General features: G+C 41.1%; 2 protein-coding genes across 4 annotated transcripts in view; one reads left to right on the forward strand and one right to left on the reverse strand.

Annotated features, from left to right (window-relative positions):
* The window catches only part of ARPC5 (actin related protein 2/3 complex subunit 5), a 1,051,210-nt gene that overhangs the window by 786,272 nt on the left and 245,657 nt on the right, over positions 1-19,281 (forward strand). The window lies entirely within an intron of this gene.
* RGL1 (ral guanine nucleotide dissociation stimulator like 1) overlaps positions 1-19,281 on the reverse strand; it is a 291,149-nt gene that overhangs the window by 35,982 nt on the left and 235,886 nt on the right. For all 3 annotated transcript variants that reach the window (XM_050765896.1, XM_050765898.1, XM_050765897.1), the window contains 5 exons: positions 12,345-12,529; positions 9,234-9,358; positions 8,206-8,421; positions 4,163-4,266; positions 587-671 (listed from right to left, as the gene is read on the reverse strand). In XM_050765896.1, the coding sequence (XP_050621853.1) occupies positions 587-671; positions 4,163-4,266; positions 8,206-8,421; positions 9,234-9,358; positions 12,345-12,529 (715 nt within the window). The remainder of the gene's footprint in view (positions 1-586; positions 672-4,162; positions 4,267-8,205; positions 8,422-9,233; positions 9,359-12,344; positions 12,530-19,281) is intronic.

The following is a 19,281-nucleotide window of genomic DNA, read 5'->3' on the forward strand; positions in this document are numbered from 1 at the left end:
GTGTTTGTGTTACTCATCTTCATATTTCTAGAGGCAGGTTCAAAGCTTTACAAATATTAGGCATTTAACAAATGTCTGGAGAGATAAAATGAACTAAGCTATATCTTTACCTAGTGTGTCATTCAGAAGTCAGCACTTATTTGGTGTTCAATAAATACTGCTGACTGACAGATTGTGCAATTTAGTCCAAATAAAGGATGTGGAATTGCAGGCAGGCTTGGCCTCTGTCATTCTAGGAGAAGTTTTGCTGAGAAGGAATATTCCAGGGCCTCTCACCCACCAAACTGCCAGCACTTGGTATTTGCAGAGTAGCTTGTTAAGGAGGTACATACGCATATGAACTCAAGTTTCACAATCTGCTTGCATAACAGGCAAGCTAAGGGAGGTAGAAAGAGAGAGCTCAACTGGACTTAGAATCTTCTCAGCCCCAAGTTTCTTAGATTCTGCATTTAAAAAAATTTTTGCCTTCTAGTTACTTTAGGCTTTCTTTGGGGTTGAAGGAACTTAAGGAGCCCTCACGCTACTCTTCCTTGAATGGATTCCAGAGCTATTAAGCACTACCCAGCACCCTCACTAAGAGCCTCACCTTCATCAGTAGTTCTCGGCTGGTCAAATGGTTATTATGGTCCGAGAAGATATCTGAAAGTTCTTCAAACATCAGCATTCGGTCTCTATGAAAAGGGATTAAGAAAATATTAACAATGAAGAGTTAGGAATAACCCGACACCTTCAGCCCAGCTGTCTTCAGGACGCACGTCTAAGGAGGGATTGTACTCCTCTCAGGGTTGGTGGGTACTGCAAGCACAGATGAGGCCCATGAATTTTTTTATGCGGGGTGACTTTTTATTTCTTTTAAGGTGGACTTGGCCCATGTGAAGAGAGGTATATTTCCCTAGCAATGCATATTATAATCATAAAAAAGCATTATTCAACTGGGGCATCAAGTTGTTCAATTAGGACATGTTCTTGTCAGTGAGTTTAAAAAAAAAAAAAAAAAGACTGTTAGCAACACACACAGAGCCCACAGATCTGAGAGGTCATCTTGGCCAGGCCCCTAACTTTAGAGATGAAGATGCCAGAACCAGGGATTTTCCCAAATTTCCACGAATAACTGCCGAGAGTTGCAGGTATGGAAGCCAAATTTGCTGGCTCACAGGCCACTATTCCTACTCCCAGAGTCAGAGGAGAATGGTGGAACCGGGATGGGCTCTGCAACCAGAGGTGGTGAGTTCAGTTGCAACTCTCCACTCATTTTCTGAATGATCCTGGACAAGCTGCTTAACTTTCCTGAGCTTCAATTGTCTCATCTCTACAAGGGAAATATGACAGCGCTTTTATGGGACTGCTGGGAAAGTGAGTGAAACCACATATGCAAAGCATCTGCTCTGCCCTCTCCCTTTCCAGGATACTACATCTCTGTAAGCCTCGTGGCTTTCTCTACACACCCTCCAGGGTTAATGGGTGCATGATTCTGAAGACAAAGAATTAACAGGGGCAATATCACTATTTATGCAACATTTTCATTATTATGAAAAAAACATATTATTAAGAGCCTGTTTGTTTTATAGTGAGTGTAATATTACTCTAAATAATAAAGAAAATCATTAAGCTACTCATATTTGGAGAAAATCATTTCAAAATTAACTATATGTGGCCCTAAATGAATAAGTATCCTCTCTGTCTACTTAAAGCAACAAATGTGAAGGATTATAGGGAAAGTAATAACCAAATAAGATATCTTTTTTTCTTTTCTTTTTTTTTTAAAATAACAGCTTTATTGAGATATAATCCACATATCATTGAAGTACACAGTCCAATACTTTTTACTATATTCACAGAGTTGAGTAGTCATCCCCATAATCAATTTTAGAATATTTTATCACCTCAAGAAGAAATCTTCTATCCTTTAGCTATCACCCTGTGACCCTACCATCCTCCCAGCCCCAGCCCTAGGTAACCACTGATCTACATTCTGTGTCCACAGATTTGCTGATTCTGGACATTTCATATACTAGTCTAAGTATATGATGTGTAGCTGTTGTGGCTGGCTTCTTTAATTTAGCATGTTTTCAAGATTCCTTCATGTTACACCATGTATCAGTACTACGCTCCTTCTATGCCTGCAAAATACTCCATTGTATAGATGCACCATGTCCAAATAAGTTATCTTAACACTGTTCCTTGAATTTTGCAATAGAGAACATGTGAAGCTGATATAGAAGTGTGTTCTTTAAGGAACTGTGACACTTCTGTAGTGTCCTCGCTAAAACACACGCAAACCAACTAAGAAACAAACCCGAAACATATGTTATACAGAATGCAGCTTAGAGGGCTTTTCATTTGTCTTTAGAAAATAGTTTTAAAATCCAGCTAGAATAAATCTTTTCATATGGCAACCAAGGAGACTAAGATACAAGTCCATTAATTTTTTTGCTCATGTTTTAGTCTCAAACTTGCTGTGGAAGAAATCTTAGGCTGGTTACATGACTTTCCTTAGTGCTCTTTTTTCAACAACCAAAGAATTACCTTTCGTGGCAATCAGACAAGGCTGCAATCAGTCGAGTAAGGCTGCATTTTAACACTTGACTGTCCCTTTGTTTTTGATACTACAGTTGAGTGGGGAGTGGTGATAAGGGAAAGAGGAGGTGAAGTAGAGGTGTGGAGGGCGGGGACACTGCATGCTTCTGATTTTCCCATCGTATTTCACCAGTGTCTATCAAGTAATGATTTTATATGACCCCATCGTTCTTAAGGAGAAATGTGTGCAGAGGAAAATCAACCAACTAATCTCTCTTTAATACACACAATCACCTTGATTATTCAAAACAGAGAAGAAAGAACCCAAGAAAAGAGTAATAATCATGAAAATTGCATTGGTCTTTGAAAAGCCTGCCATTTCTTCTACTGATAGATATTGGCGTCAGAAACAAAGCACGGGCTTTGGAGTGCAAGTAGCTGTGGCTTCTACAGCTCTGTAACATAAGGCATTATAAACGTCCACTTTATTTTTTTCTTTTTACCCATCAAAGAATCACCTAATAAATAATTTGGCTTACACCAAGTGGACTATCTCCTGAATGAGAATATGAGCTTATCAGCAAGCTTGAGGATTGTGGCACTCATTTTTCAGCATAACTTTATGAAGCTCTGGTTTACCAGCTTGGGGCTCTTGCAAATTCAAACAGTGTCAGTCCCTCAGGGCTTGATCAACTCTGAGTAAACTTATGAAACTGAGGACCTAGACCTTCCATTCTGCCCCACTAAGGCAGCCTGGCTGGGAAGCCAGCTGGTCTCCCGCTCCTCCTAACTGAAACTGACTATACCATATGTGGTATAGACCATACAGAATTTATACATTCTTCCCTGATGTAGCCCAAATTCCTTACTAGTTCAAACCTGGGCAGACTTGTTTAATGTAGCTGGCCTAGTTGTACTCACAACACAATCCCCAGCCTCTAAATCTGTAGTGACAGAGAATCAGAACTTCCCCCTCCCTCACCTTTCCTTCCTTTGCACAAAGTTCTTTGATCTACAGTGAAGTTCCAGAAATGGAAGAGATGGCAGTAGTGCAAACATCAGGAAATTGAGTTGTTAATTATTCCAAAGGTTGCACCAAGAAATATGAAGAAAAACAGCATAGGATGTGGCCAGTTAATAATTTCAGGTACTTAGAAAAGAACATTTAAAGGTTTTTAATGCCAATAAGATAGCTTTTAAAATGCTGAAACTAAAAGGACATCTAAATAGTTTCCTACTGAACATCAAGAACTAATGTCCTATCTGCACACATTACCCCTTGAGTCCTAAAATAGCTTAGGGCTTTGCAGTGAGTCTGAAAAATAACCAGAAGTAATGGCAAATTGCTGTAACTTCATCACTCCATGACTTTATCCCTCAAAATCCAGATAATAAGCACATCCTTCAGATCATCCCCAAAGCCAACAACCTTGGCTTTGGTATACTTAGAATGAGTTTGATTTCTGCACGAGCCCTGCCTCAAAAGTCATTAATGATTATGTGTAAGACGCACCCTGCCTGAAACACACAGAGGATTTCAAATATGTTTCTCTAGTTATGCGATATGAGCTTTGAAGGTGAGGACCCATCGCAACAACTAATTATTCCGGCCAAATAAAAGTAGAGCAGACACTTGGGAACTTACCTTGGGACAGCAGCCCAAGTCTTTTTTAACCGATAGATGGAATTAGACTGCAGTGCCGAAACGATGGCCCTCAAGGAGGAAAAATTCTTCAGGAGTCTACATTCCTGCATGGGGAGTGATTAAAACATAAAAGACATTTAACTATCAATATTACAGTGACTTGGTGGTTTCCTGTTTTAGAGGTATCACAGCTGCTATGAATTCTTACCACTAAATAGGCAGCTGTATAAATACTGAACATCAAAAAGTGGCTCCTTCCTCCCACCCCAGTCATCGAAACACTTTTATAGATTTTGGCACAGTATGCTTGTTTTTCTCCCGTCAATATATTTTTTTGTGTTGTTGTTACACTTTTATAGTTTCCAGCTTTCCTAGTAAAAACACTAATGGAGGTAAGTCTACAGAGCTATGCTAGAAAGAGCAACTTTCTTCTGCTGAAAGCACACAGACGTCCTAAAAATATGCACTTTAGATCGTCTTTAGATCCACAAAATGAGGTGGGCAGCAGCCACTCTTGAGGTCAGATGGTATTGAACAGCTCATGACCAACCCTTGTCCACAGAGGTGTATATAATTTGGCAATAAAAATTCACCACAAGTTGAACTTTGGCTTTTATGCTCTTAGCCAAGGGGGATATTTTTATACACATTCATTTGGTTTCAAATTGGCTTGTTCTGCAACCATAAACATTCAAAAACACCTTGGTACTTCAATGCTTCCAAAATAACTTGGCCTTTTAAAATAAAATTCATTTTGGCAATGTTTTAAAACAAAACAGAAAGAGAACAGGAAACATTCTGGATGCCATTTTCTGGGTAAGGAGAGAGGCTCCCTATTTAAACTCAAGCTACCATAAGGATCCTATAGCATCAGCAGTTAGTGACCTTGGAGTCAAAGTCCTGTGACTGAATAGTAGGGACAGCAAAACAGACAGAGAGAAAGTCCCATTCTTGGCTGGCATGGGGAAGGCAGCAACGTGAGGAGGGTGGACCAGGCCTTATGTCAAAGGAGATGCTTCATATACAGGCACGTGACAGTGTAATAGGCCCAGTGTTTACAAGTAAGTACACCATGTGAGCACGTATTTGGCTTTGTGTACAGTATCTCAGGTAAGAGGTCCCAGAGTGATTTGGTACAAATGTAAATCACTTCGAGAATCATTCCACAAAGAAATATTAATCCTGAATATGAAGGAAAAACAGCACTCTAAGTTAGCATTGCCAAAATCTGGACACTGAAAACTACGCCAAACAAACCCTCAAACGTTTTCTTTAGAGTAAATGCCAAAGTACTTAATAAAAGTCATGTCCACCCTTTTTAAATGCCTCAATGTCCTCCCCTTATTTGGAAAGATATAAAGAGAAAAAGAGAGAGAAGGAGAGAGAGAAAGAGAGAAACAAAGAAAGAGAGGAAGGAAGGGAAGGGAAGGGAAGGATGGGAAGGAAGGGAAGGAGGAAGGGAGGGAAGGAGGGAGGGAGGGAAGAAGGGGAAGAGACAGAGAACAAGAGAAATGTTCTGAACTGCAATCTGGAAACTAAGCCTATGGGAGCATGGTTCAACAAAGGTTCACAAAAGTTATATTCTAAAAATCAGGAAACTTGCAATAAAAAAAGGAACTCAGGCACAGATACATCATGCAAATTGAAATAAACATATGGAACACATTACTCAAAAAAAGGTTTAAACTGAGGGTTTAAAGGAGTACAAAAGGCACCTGGCCCCATTTCTAGAAAAAGAGGCATCTTCCAGGACATGTGATGCAAAAGTAAAAACATACCATTAAGGGCAGTTCAAGAAAATACAGTCATTTTAAGTCAGAAAAATTTTCTTTTTCAAACATTCTTTCAATAGAAATTGACTACGGTGAATGCAGGAAAAGTAAAATAAATCTTGGTAGCAAACCACTGGTGAGTCTCATTATTTTATTATATTTCCCTACACAATTGCAAAAGATACAACATACTCAATATTAGGAAGTGATATCACCAAAAAAAGTAAAAGCCCTTGGCTTTATTATTAGCACATGACATGGGATTTGAAATATACTTCAAATGATTCAACTTGCATTTCTTATTACCACATAATGCACAATTTATATTCAATTTGGACCAAAAGTCATCCCTTGAGCCCCACTATGTCATATACACAGATGTTATATTGTCACTATAGCCAAAGTAGTTGAATGAATTGGGGTAGACAGTCTGCTTTTGAGACATGCTGTGACATTTATGGCAAAAAAAAAAAAAAAAAATCCTTATCATTCTAAAAAGACAGAGAACTTCCACGCTATATCTCACTCAGAACTTCTTTTGTATCTCTTACTTGCTGAGCAATAAGCTCGATTTAGAATAGGAGAAATATAATAAGTTGTTTATGCAACTTATACTCTTTGTTTCTTGCTGCCTTTTGTCATACACTAAGAAGTCTGTAATAACAGACTACCTGAAGACTCAAAACAAGGCAAATTATCTGGCACAATTGTGTCTCTGCTCTTTAATCAAAGACAACAAAAGAGAATGTAACATTATGCCCTATCGATAGGGGCTGAAGGAAAAATATATTTAAGGGGATATAAAGCAAAATGTGTTTTGGTTGAGAGTTGAACCATAGTGCCCAGAACACAAATTACTATGATATTTTCATAGTCATAATTTTTCACAATCATTATTTTGCTGATGTAATTAATTCTGCCTAGAAAAAAAAATACCCCTCTACTCTTCAAATACCAAAAATCTTATCTTCAAAGTTAATTTCAAATGTCAATTCATCTGTGAAACCTTCCTTGATCACCCAATCAGAAATGATTCCTCTCTCCTCCACTTTTACAGTGCTTATCTCCCATGGCCCCACTCCTCTACTGCCTCAGGCTGAGATAATTCCAGTGTATCTTAACTTCCTTGTTTGAGTATGGGTTCCTGTAAACAAACAATTATGCTCTATCCTAGTATGTCCTCTAAGTACATAATATTGTGGTTTACACACATTAGGAGTTCACAAAATATTTGGTGGCCCACTGACTGCACACTGTTGCCATTTTCTCAATCATGACATAAGATGCTGTGAAGGGGAGGTCCCATGGTATGTAAGCAGTTCATCCAAGAGACTAGACTCCAACACTCGGAAGAAGGTGAGTCAGACCTAGGAATAGACTCTTCCCCTCCAACTTCAGATTAATATGAGATATGGCCTCAGATTAATATGAGATCTCTGTAAGTGTCTCTGTCCTTTAGAAAAGAGATTCAGGACTCTGAGAAAGTACCAGCTCTTCAAAACTGCAGAAGATGTAATGCCTCCAGGTACTAGGAGGGGGCATAGGTAATCACTCTGGGTTGAAGAGCGGTCTGTTTTGACATGCAGACCATCCATTTATATTTACTGAACATGGTGCTGAAACCAACACTCAGTCTGTCGTGAATACAAAGGGGAAAGCAGACAGAATGTCTTACTCTGGAGAGGTAGCAGTATGAGAACCCATAACTGGGCCGGGCGCGGTGGCTCAAGCCTGTAATCCCAGCACTTTGGGAGGCCGAGACGGGCGGATCATGAGGTCAGGAGATCGAGACCATCCTGGCTAACACGGTGAAACCCCGTCTCTACTAAAAATACAAGAAAATTAGCCGGGCGAGGTGGCGGGCGCCTGTAGTCCCAGCTACTCGGGAGGCTGAGGCAGGAGAATGGCATGAACCCGGGGGAGCGGAGCTTGCAGTGAGCCGAGATCGCGCCACTGCACTCCAGCCTGGGGCACAGAGCAAGACTCCGCGTCAAAAAAAAAAAAAAAAAAAAAAAAAAAAAAAAAGAGAACCCATAACTGGGAAGAAGTAAGTAGGGGACCAATTTTTTAAAAAAGAGGAAAATAAATAAACTGCCAAGTTTAGAAAGGCAACTTTTTTCTTACTCTGGAACAACAACAAAAACCCAGTGGGCTCTCATATATGGTCTTTTGACTGCCTTTTCAACCAAACAGCTAAACCATTTAAACAAAGTGATGGAGTAGTCTCTTGCATCTACCAAACACAAAGAATATTTTATAAAAGACAATTACATGAGCGATGTTGATCCACTTCTCAATGATTTTGGCTCTCTGCTGAGTTTTGAGTTCTTTGCCCCCCAGTATGGTGCTGACAACACATTTGGTGAGGGTATTAAACTGAGAGATGGTGGCACGGATCGTAGGAGCCAAATGTTTGTTTTCCTTCTTATCCCTTCGAGACCAAATGCAGCCCAGGCAGTGGTGAGGCACTACTTTCTTGAAGAGTTGCTGGAACAAAAGAGGAACTGACTTTAAGGACAACACAGACATTTCGTATGGCAAAGCATGTCATCTGGGTCATCTGTAAATTGGTAATTTTGTGAATGCCTGAATAATCCTTTTCTACTTGATTTGCCTCATGGTATCCATTTCAACAGACAAAAGTAAATAATTAATATACTCATCGATAATGTTTACTAGAAGGAAAATCTCCACCATGTTCCATGCTGCTTTCTCAAAAGTGGTAAAGCAGAAGAGCTAAAGCTACCACGATAACTCCTCACAGTCCTCTTGTATTTATCAGCTAACGCCGACCTATGCAATGTGACTGACATACTCAAATATGTCCAGCTCACAAAAATATTTGAACTTCAAAAGTACAGAAAGCACACGTGGAAATGAAGAGCCAGATACAATCACATGTGGATTCTGTGAATTTATTTTATCCTAACTTATACTTTGATCCCTTTACAGTCCTCCAAATAAACAGTTCAGATCTTGAAATATTTATGAGTGTAAAGGGAGAAAAATACCCGCAGAACAAGGCAGATTTTGTTTCACAGGGATTCGAATTCTTATTTCCCTCTGTGTCTTGAGCTCCAAAAGCACCTTCTCCTAGAGTTGCAAGAAGAGCTCAGGCCTGAATTATTCAGATGATTGATTCAAGTCACATCTTAACTCTGCATCTGCAGGCACAGCCTCTCTCAGGGATTCAAAAAAACTTAAAATCACATTATCCCACTGCTTTCTCTGGGGCACCAGTGCCATCACTCTCCCATGTTTTAAGTGAAAGTACACTGGATCACAAAGAGAAGACATACTGCATCCATGTAGGTCAGCTGCTCTGCCACGAGATCTTCTGAGAAGCACGTGAATTCTGCTGACCCTCCACCCTCCAGTTCCTCTTCCTCTTCCAGGCTGAAGGAGACCGTGTTGGGAAGCCCATCTGTTCACATATGGAAAAGATTAGTAATTTGGTGCCAGTGTATACAGTCTTGCTTATAGAGTCATCAGACTTCTATTATTTAGGAAGAAGAAGGCAAATCCTCCAGAACACTCTCAGGGAGACAACCACAAGCACAACACATCTAAGAGCAATGGAGATCTTCCCATCTCTGCTTGTTCTTGGATTCTCTATTAAGACCAGAGCCCTCATGCTCTCACTCTGACAAACCACTGGCTCCTAAGCCAAGGACAGAACCAGGATAGGCAAAGTCTAGAGACAGTCCTTCGTCTAGGGCTCTTGCAAACTCTTTGATCAGATCAGCTCCAGGACTAATCCAACTAACTCCTAAACCCTAACCATGCAATTCTTGGTTGCTGGGCGACTTATAACCAGAAGCCTGGAAGGACTCGCCATGAAGGCAGGTCAGACTCGGGCAATAAAATGAGCCATTTTGGTGTTAGAAATGCTGATGAAGCCCTCAAAATTCTCAAAATGTTCAGTCACTTTCAACTTCCACCCAAAGCTAAGAATGCGTGAAGCAGAACAGTCTTCAACTAAATTCACCTGAACCTATCACAGACAAGATCATCAATTAGCAAATTACATAGGGCACAGCATGGAGAAAATCCATACCCAGGACTCCGAATAAAAAGCAGAAGAGCCCACACCTGGAATAGGACCTCCAGTCTCCATTTGGAAAGACTGAAATTTGATGAAGTTTTTCTGACTTAAATCCCCAGCCTTCCTTTCCTGGAACCTTTCCCCACTGCTCGGGTTGTTTCCCAACCTCAGCCCCTTCACACTCCTCGCACTGCTTCCTGTCAAACCTGTCCTCAAGGAAAGAAAACTCTAGTTACATTCAGTTATATCTTAGCAGAAATGTAAATCAGCATGTTACTACTCCTCCAGAACGCTTATATTTTGAGCCTTTTCTTTCTTTCTTTGTAGAATTAAAGACTATTGGGCATCTTGGATTAAGTCACAATGGCTTTTCTTCATTTTCCAGAGAAAAGGAGCTTCTGAGAGTGGACCCTACACCACTTCCCCTTTGGGGCAGCATGTGGGTATCTGCCTACGCTGGTGGCAGGTATGTGATTTAAGGATTGCCCCTCTATCCTGGACTTGAAGGTCCAGATGCGAATGGGGTTGGATTATGACTGGAAAACATAGGAGGGGATCACTGCCTATCCCCGGAGTCTGCGACACAAACAGGTACAAGCTAAAGGAAGCTAAAACCCCATGACATGGAGGATGTTAAGCAATCTAATTTCATAATTCTTCCTCCATACAACTCTGGCACTGTTTCATTTAGTGGAGTAATTAGAAACTTGGGATCCCAAATAAAGGTTCGGAAAGGGCCTCTCCCCTACCCTGTCAACAAATACATACATATATCCCAGTTGCCCTGCAATGCAGAGCCTAACCCACTTCAATCAAGGAGGAGGGTATGTGCTAAGGCTTGATCTTTCCATTCATTCATTCATCCATTCATTCAGCAAACACAGCAGCTCAATGTGTGTCTATAATGTTGCTGTGCATGAAGATTACATGATCCTTTCTCTCTGGGGCATAGTCCATGCCTTCACTGTTTTCTGCTTTTGATTCTCCTCCAGAGGTAAGTAAAAACATGAAGCATAATTTTACTTTTTAAAAACATATAGGAGAGCTTGCTGCTTCTGCAGGTGTAAAATTGGGTAAAACAAGCACATGGGAACTGAGGCAATCTCCCTCTCCCCTGCCTCAGCCTGCCAAATGAGCTCTGCCTTGCAGTCCCTGTGTTGGAAACAATGAATGACTGGTCCCACCAGTTCCCCCAATTAGGCTCGGAGCCAGGGGCAGCCCCAATGGGGAGAGCTGGGCTCCAACACAGCGTTTTCCACTCCAGCACAAAGCCAGGCATGGAGGCCCTGAAGGGAGCTGAGGTCTGCAGCTGGAGGAGTGCCCCTGGTATTCAAACATTCCTGGCAGATGAAGTCATCTGAGATATAGAGTATTTGGCAGTCAGCTTCCAATGATGCAACTGCATTTCCCTCTCTCTGGGTCCCCCATCCACAAGAAATTCAGCAGGTATTGTTTGGAATTTAGGTCTATTTTCTTTGGAGCTGATGCAGCTTTTCCTTATTGGTTCTGAGGAACATTTCCTTTCCCTCACTGATGAAGTCAGCCATCCCTTCAGGGAAATGCCTGTCAGAAGCTCCAAGTGGGTCAGCCACCATGGCAACTGTCACCCAGCACCCCGGTGAAGGGATACAACGTCACACTGGAAGCCTGTCCCAGCCTCTTTCTGACTTTCTTCAAAGCCTAATAGTTCCAAGCACCTCATGGCCTGCAGTGGTTGCCTTTCCTTTGTCCTTGAAAATAGGAGGTCAATTCCTCAAACAGGGAAAAACAGCCACAGAAACTTCCTTTGATGAGGCCTTTAGAGACGCTAAATGACGATAATCTGCACTGGCAGGGGACCCATTACAGTGATGCTTTTCCCTACTGAAGGACAAACACCTTTTCCAAGCTTTTGGGAGGGCAGGATCAGAACTGGACTTCATTCTTTGACTGCTAGATGGGGGTGGTTGGGATGGAAGGATAGAAGGAGCCATTAAGCAGGTAATAAAATGCAAATTCAGGTTCAGCATGGTACATGTTGATAAGGGAAGATTAAAGTTCCTGAAGGAGACCTTCTTCTTGGTAACAGAAGAAACCAGGAAATTACTTAATTTTTCTGAGCTGGAGTTTCCACAGTTTCCTCATCCATAAAATGAGGGAGCCAGACTAGGTAGTCTTGAAAATCCCCTTCTCTGTCTAAAATTCTAGGCTCTATAATTAGTCCTTCAGTAACCTTGAGAATTTTATACCCAAGCCAATCCTCCAGCAGCATGTTGTTTTGAGGGTACTAAAGTTTCCTATTAGCGAGCACAGGGAGAACCTTTCTCCAGCGTGGAGGCTGCAGAGTCAGAATCTAGCCTTGTACTGCGAACACACAAGTACTCACTGTCAGTTTCCACTTCTTGCTTCTGAAACTGCTCAAGAAGATTTTGTGCTCTTCTTTCTGGGTCAGAGCCTGGCATCATCCTTGTGAGATAATCCAGCAGTTTCTGCAAGCAAGGGAAGTGAGGGGGCTCTCGGAAGTCTTCTGCACACTGGTCAAGCCAGGCCCTCAGTATTGAAGCGATTGCACTGAGAAAGAGAAATGGAGAGTCACTGCACCCAACTGGCTGTGCGGAGGCAAAACAATCCCTGGACACCAGGGCAGATCCCAGGGGCACCCCGGGAAACTTGGGTAGGTGGTCAACAGATCATTCATCCAAAAGTTCCTAGAAACATCAATGGATTTAAAGCACTTGAAAACAAACTAAACTTTATTGTTTTAAGTGGAGTGCTGCAGTGAAGCTGATAAGGTATTTTTGTTGTTGTTTGTTTGTTTGAAGGAGGCTAAACTTTGGAAAAACCCATACAGGGCAGAAAAATTGATGTATAGAAGGTTTAGTGAGTCCTGAAGAAACTTCAAAGCAATCTGTACACAGTAAGATTATGCTCAAATTAAATCCCACAAAATCTGTCACCTAATATGTTAGGAAATAACTGACTGCCGGTAGGCCAGAAATCCATCTGATTAAACGAAGTGCCTCAGTGTGGAAAGAAAAATGCATAAATTCAAGTTGACAAGGATCACCAGGGCTTCAGCATGAACACTGAAAATGTCCGCATAAAATTATCCTTTTGTTTCTCAAATTACAATGAGGAGAATATATTTCAAGTAGGAGAAATAGTAGGTAGTGAAGTTACATCTTTAAAAGATAAAGGAGAAAAACTTGATAAGCAAAGGTGATTTCTTCTGATGGCTCTGTGGATCACACAGAGTCCACCTTGGGGAAGACAAGCTTCCAGGGCACAAAAAGAGACCGGGTCATTTGTGTGTGCACAGCTCCCTCCAGTATGTTAGTAATAACACAGCATGTTGTCTTTAGGTTAGCGGCAGCCACTCACTGAAGGCAAGAGACAAATAGCTGAAGGATAAAAAGAATAAAATGTTTTGAGTGCCGTTATTCTACACTTCATCTTCAAAGAGGACTTTACCAACACTCCTGACTCAATCATATGCCACAGACAAGGAGAAGAACAGAATACTCTGCCTGCCTAGCAAGCAGTCACCCCATACAGTCCAGGCATATTCACTGCTGAAGGCTGGAGAAGATGACAGGGACTATAAATTAATCCATGCATATTTTATTGACAGAGACACAACACCTCATCTTAACTGTACACTTTATCAAAATTTTTCGCCAAAAAGAATTTTTTAGCGCATTTTAAAATTATCATCTAATTATACTTCAAACAAATTGGTTTTTTTTAGTTAAACTGTAACTGGACTAAGTTATTAGCCACATGTGTGAAACTGAAAGCTGGGCTTTCACAGGTGTGTCTAACTTTCTTCACATCTTGATTTCACACCAAGAAGTTGGACTATCATCAAAGCATAAGTATGACTAACGCCAATTTAATGCTTAACTTTTGGAATTGAAGTACAAACAGAAGGAAAATAAATGTGTTACTGTTTTCACTATGGTGTACATCATTGTTTCACTAATGTGGAATGTTAAAGCAATTGGAACTATAATATTCAATTACCTGCATCTGAAGTAGATACGTAAAACCATCAAATGAAAGTCATAGCAATAATTCAATACTCCAAACATTTAGTCCAGATTAAATGAAATTATGAACAATAATTTCACTTCCTTCCAGAAAGCCAGAAGAAATTAATTGAAAACCTGATATTTGCATACATCAGCTTGACTTTTACAGAAAAAGAGTTTTGTACCTTTAAAAAGAGGGATGAATTAATCTAATTAATACCACTAGCTTAATGTTTCTTAATATTTCAGTGAAAAGATACTCTTACGACGACACTGATGGAAAAACAGATATGGAGAGGTGATAATTCACATCATATACTCAAGTCAAAAATACCAGCAGCCTAACAAGAAGACAGTGTTTCACTGAAAAGAACACCCAGACAGAAACACAAAATTACAGGTAAGAGTCAGTGATGCTAATATATTATTTACTTCTTAAATGCCTGTGATCCTTAATTATTATGATAAAACTCATTATTTATTCCAAAAAGTAAGTCTTACAAATGTATATAAACCAAAAAAGCGAAATACCTACTCTCTCCCTTCATCTTAATCCCATCCCCAGGACCTTTTGTTAACTGTTGGAATATATCCCTCTAGGCTTTTCTGTGGATATGTATACACATTTAAATATACGTAATATGTGCTGGGTGTGGTGGCTCACACCTGTAATCCCAGTACTTTGGGAGGCTGAGACAGGAGGATTGCTTGAGCCCAGGAGTCTAAGACCAGCCTGGGCAACGTGGCGAAACCCCATCTCTACAAAAAATACAGAAAATTAGCCAGGTGTGGTGGTACACGTCTGTAGTCCCAGCTACTGAGGAGGCTGAGGTGGGAGGACTGATTGTGCCCAAGAAATAGAGGCTGCAGTGAGCTGTGATCACACCACTGTGATCACTCCAGCCTGGGTAACAGAGCGAGATCCTGTCTCCAAAAAAAACCAGATAGATAGATAGATAGATAGATAGATAGATAGATAGATAGATAGAGAAAGAAAGAAAAAGAAAGAAGGAAGGAAGGAAGGAAGGAAGGAAGGAAGGAAGGAAGGAAGGAAGGGAGGGAGGGGAAAGAAAGAAAGAAAGAAAGAAAGAAAGAAAGAAAGAAAGAAAGAAAGAAAGAAAGAAAGAAAGAAAGAAAGAAAGAAAGAAAGAAGGAAGGAAGGAAGGAAGGAAGGAAGGAAGGAAGGAAGGAAGGAGAAAAAGAAAGAAAGAAAGAAAAAGAAAGAAAGAAAGAAAGAGAAAGAAAGAAAGAAAGAAAATCACATGGGCTTTTTTACTGAGCAGTATGTTACAGATACTTCATCATTACCTCTAGATCTATCTTATTGTTCCTCATGATATGGACACACCATAATTAAGTATTCTTCTACTGCAAGTTAGGTATTTAAGTTATTTTCAGGTTCTCACAACTACAAAACATGTGCATCCTTGCTTCCATCTCTGCATGCTCGTGTGAGTATTTCTGCTGGGCACACAGCACGTACCTCCATGGAAAGCTGCAGCCTCAGAAGAACTAGGGGAGTTCTAAAGAGGAGCCTTCGTCCAGATTGGACTTGCCCTTAGGTGGACATTTTGTGTTCCTCAATCTGATGTTTTTAATGAACTCTGGCGATCTATGCATTTTTTTACCCTTTGTGACAGTGACCTTCCTGTAGCTTAGCCTAAGAAGGCTTTGACAGTTCACCGCAAACTCAGACACTGAATCAACCAGAAAAAAGCATTTTCACACAAAGGAGGAATGAAGGGGGAGGAGGAAGAAGAAACAGAGAAAGGGAAAGACATACACAAACAGCACAATAGAACACGAGGCAGACCCCTGCCCTCCTCATCGGCAGAGCGTTTCTCAGCACGCCAGGCAGGGAGGCTTTCTGGAAAGGCCTGGACACATGCCCAAGGCTCACAGTAGCTTTGTGTGTGCCAGCCCTGGGAAGAAACTTTCCGTTCTTGATAGATTTAGAAGCAGATACAAATGCGAAACTTTTAAGATTTCAAAAAAGAAAGCAACATAGCAAAATAATGATGAAAAGAAAAACAGGATTACTGGCCAATGCCTTTTCTGTCTTACCCAGCCTGGTACCACTCCTAAGATCTAACTTATATACGAACCAGAACAGAGTGGGGGAGATGTCAAGAATCTTATAGCTGAAGGGAAATTCTAGTTTGAAGTCACAAATTTACAGGACTGGTATGTCTGTTAGATGACAGAAGCCACTTGGTGCTGTACACAGACCCAGACAGGACGCTTGGAGACCCGGAGAAGGACAATTCTATTCCTCAACCTGGCTGTCCCACCAGGGAACCAAGGAAGCCTGGATAGGTCAGTTAACTCCACTGACCCCCCTCTCTAGGGAAGAGATATAATAACACCTTCTTCATCTTCCTGACACTGATCAGTTGTGATTTCAAATGGTAAAATGTCAATAAGGCCATTTTGAGATACCTGGAGAGAAACATTAATTGTCAACAGTCTTACAGCTACTTGCCAGAAGTCACAGAAGGAAGCGATTGAAAAGGTAACATGGCTCAGCGAAAATCATCAGCACTCACAGGAATTGACTCAAAGAATCTGCCACCTCTCACAGGAACAATGACACAGGATACAAGCTATGCTATGACACGTGTGGCTTCAGGCCTGCTGGAAGAAGATGGCTGCTGTGAACACACACACAAACACACATGCACATACGTGCCCACATACGTATACCTTGAGGTATCCTCTCTGGGACAAATCAAAAACATTAAACTGTAGTATTAACTGCAAGAGATGATTCTTGAATAACTTGTAAAGACAGAAGTAATTCCTGAAGCCAAACTGGATGATTACAATTGTGACATAACCTAAATTCAGTCAGGAGAAAAGTCAGTATGTGATTTCCTCTTCCAAAGTAATCTTTGGTGGATCACAGAACAAAACTCCTCAGTCACAAGAGGAAATATGTTGGGTAGCTGGCCAAGGCCAGGGGCCCAAAACTGATAGCAGAGGAGACAACCAAAATTGAGTTTTCCACCTCAGGCATTCTTGGCAACATACAAAATTCTGTCGTGTGTGAGCCTTTTCCAACCGACTGCAATCGTCTATAGGGGAAGGAAGACATGCTCAGATGTCACTGTGTGAAACGTACTAAAACAGCTTCTAGGACTTTTGCTTCTAAGAAAACAGACCCCTGGGGAGAATTCATTCACCAATTAAACTAATATTTGTTGAGTGCCCTTTATTTTCCAGAGTCACAAAAACAATTTATGCGATGAGCATCACAATACAGGAAGTCCAGGGTCCCAGGGAAGCACTGAACTTCAGAGGGAGCTGACCTGGTCAAGGCTTTAGGGAGGGTCTCCCTGAGGAAATGATGTGAAAGCTAAGATCTTAAGTGTTAGGAGTCAGTGGGATGAGGACTCTAGGGCAGCAATGAGGCAGAGGTCCTGTGGTGAAAGAGCTAAACACTTGTAGAGGACGTAAAGATCTGTCAAAGTAAAAAATACAAAGAGTTGGGGGAAAGGAGCATGATGAAATCTGCTATACTCATTGATTTTTTTTTTTTTTTTTTTTTTTTTTTTTGAGACAGAGTCTCACTCGCGCCCAGGCTGGAGTGCAGTGGTGCGATCTCGGCTCACTGCAATCTTCGCCTCCCAGGTTCAAGCGATTCTCCTGCCTCAGCCTCCCGAGTAGCTGGGATTACAGGCACCACCATACCCGGCTAATTTTTTTATTTTTAGTAGAGACCAGGTTTCACAATGTTGGCCAGGCTGGTTTCAAACCCCTGACCTCAGGTGATCCACCCGCCTTGGCCTCCCGAAGTGCTGGGATTATAGGCATGAGCCACCGCACTTGATCACTCATTGATTTCTCAGCCAACCAGAAATCACACCTAATAACACCTGGTTAGAAGACATTAGACAGATGCGCCTTGGCTGAGAGATAAAAGAAAATGGTTCAGAACTTCTAGCCACCCCAGGGATCTTCAGGCATGCAATGCAGATAGGGCTGAGGCAAGCATTTAGGCGGTGATTATGCGCAAACCACAGATTTTTTAATGAATGCAGATTTTAGGTAAACGTATTAAATCATATTAACATTCCATAGGCAGTAAAATACTCTATAATTGGTCAAATGTTCAATACAAATTTTTCCAGGTATGAAGTCACCTCTCCCATGATGTGTAACCTCTGAGCCAAGAAATAGGATTACCGTGACAAAAAGAATAACACTACCCATCTAGAGCTCTTTTCCTTCCCCAGAAATCTATTTGAAATAATAATTTTTTGTACTTAATCATCAGCAGAAAATAAGACATAGAACTATTTTTCAAAAGCAGCAAAATGTTTTTCTATTTTAAGACATTCTCTGAGAACTGGATCTTCTCTTCGCTGCAGATAATGAAAAGGTAAGAAGATTTACGCAGAGGGTGGGCCTTTCAAGCAATGAAGTAACTTCTGCCAAGCTCTGAGGGTGGGATCTAATACACTTCGTCCTTCAAGGACTGAAGTCTAAGTCAACCTTGACCCCGACTCTGGGCTGGATCCTCCACCTTGCTCTCCTAATCACAGAACAGTTTTCCTGTTTCAGGGAAGGCTGCCAGATAGAAGCTGCCTCTGAGACCTCCAGCTAGATGATTTTCCTGATGAGAAGGAACAAAGAAAGATACAGAGCTTTCCTCTTTGTTATTTTCCTGGAAAAGATTAAAATATTATTATCTGGACCTGTCAAGGTTGTCCTGCATTGCTTTTTTACACTTTACATTGTCACATTTCAGTGCTATTGGTAAATAGAGATTCAAATACTAGGAGGAGATGTGAAAGAGAGATTGAGAAAAGACAAGGGAAATAAATGCCAACAAAGCCAGAGTCAGATCTAAGCACTAAGAAGGCAAGGGCAATGCAGGGGCTATGGGGAAGGGAGAGAAGAGAAAAAAAACCTCCACGGCAAGAAGGAGGAAGAAAAGGATTATGAAAGGAAGACATATGGAAAGACAGTAAATGTGAGTGGGAGAGGGCCTGGAGTAGGATGGATAAGCCTGAAGCCAACTACCCAAAGTCAAGGTTATTTACACACCTGTCTTTCATTCCCAAGCTAAGTACTTAAGAGAAATATTTTCATTTTTATCAGAGGAAAAATAGTAAAGGTCATGCAGCACAGAGGCTAAGGCCTGGGTTAAATCCCAGCTCTTTCATTCATTCACTGCGTAGGCTTGGACATGTTCCTTAACCTACGCCCCAGGTTCCTCCTCTATAAAATAAGAATAATAAGACATAATCATATGAGGATTTAACAAGTATGTACAGTACTTAACACAGG

The sequence above is a fragment of the Macaca thibetana genome, chromosome 1 (genome assembly GCF_024542745.1).
Source record: "Macaca thibetana thibetana isolate TM-01 chromosome 1, ASM2454274v1, whole genome shotgun sequence".
Taxonomy (NCBI): Eukaryota; Metazoa; Chordata; class Mammalia; order Primates; family Cercopithecidae; genus Macaca; species Macaca thibetana.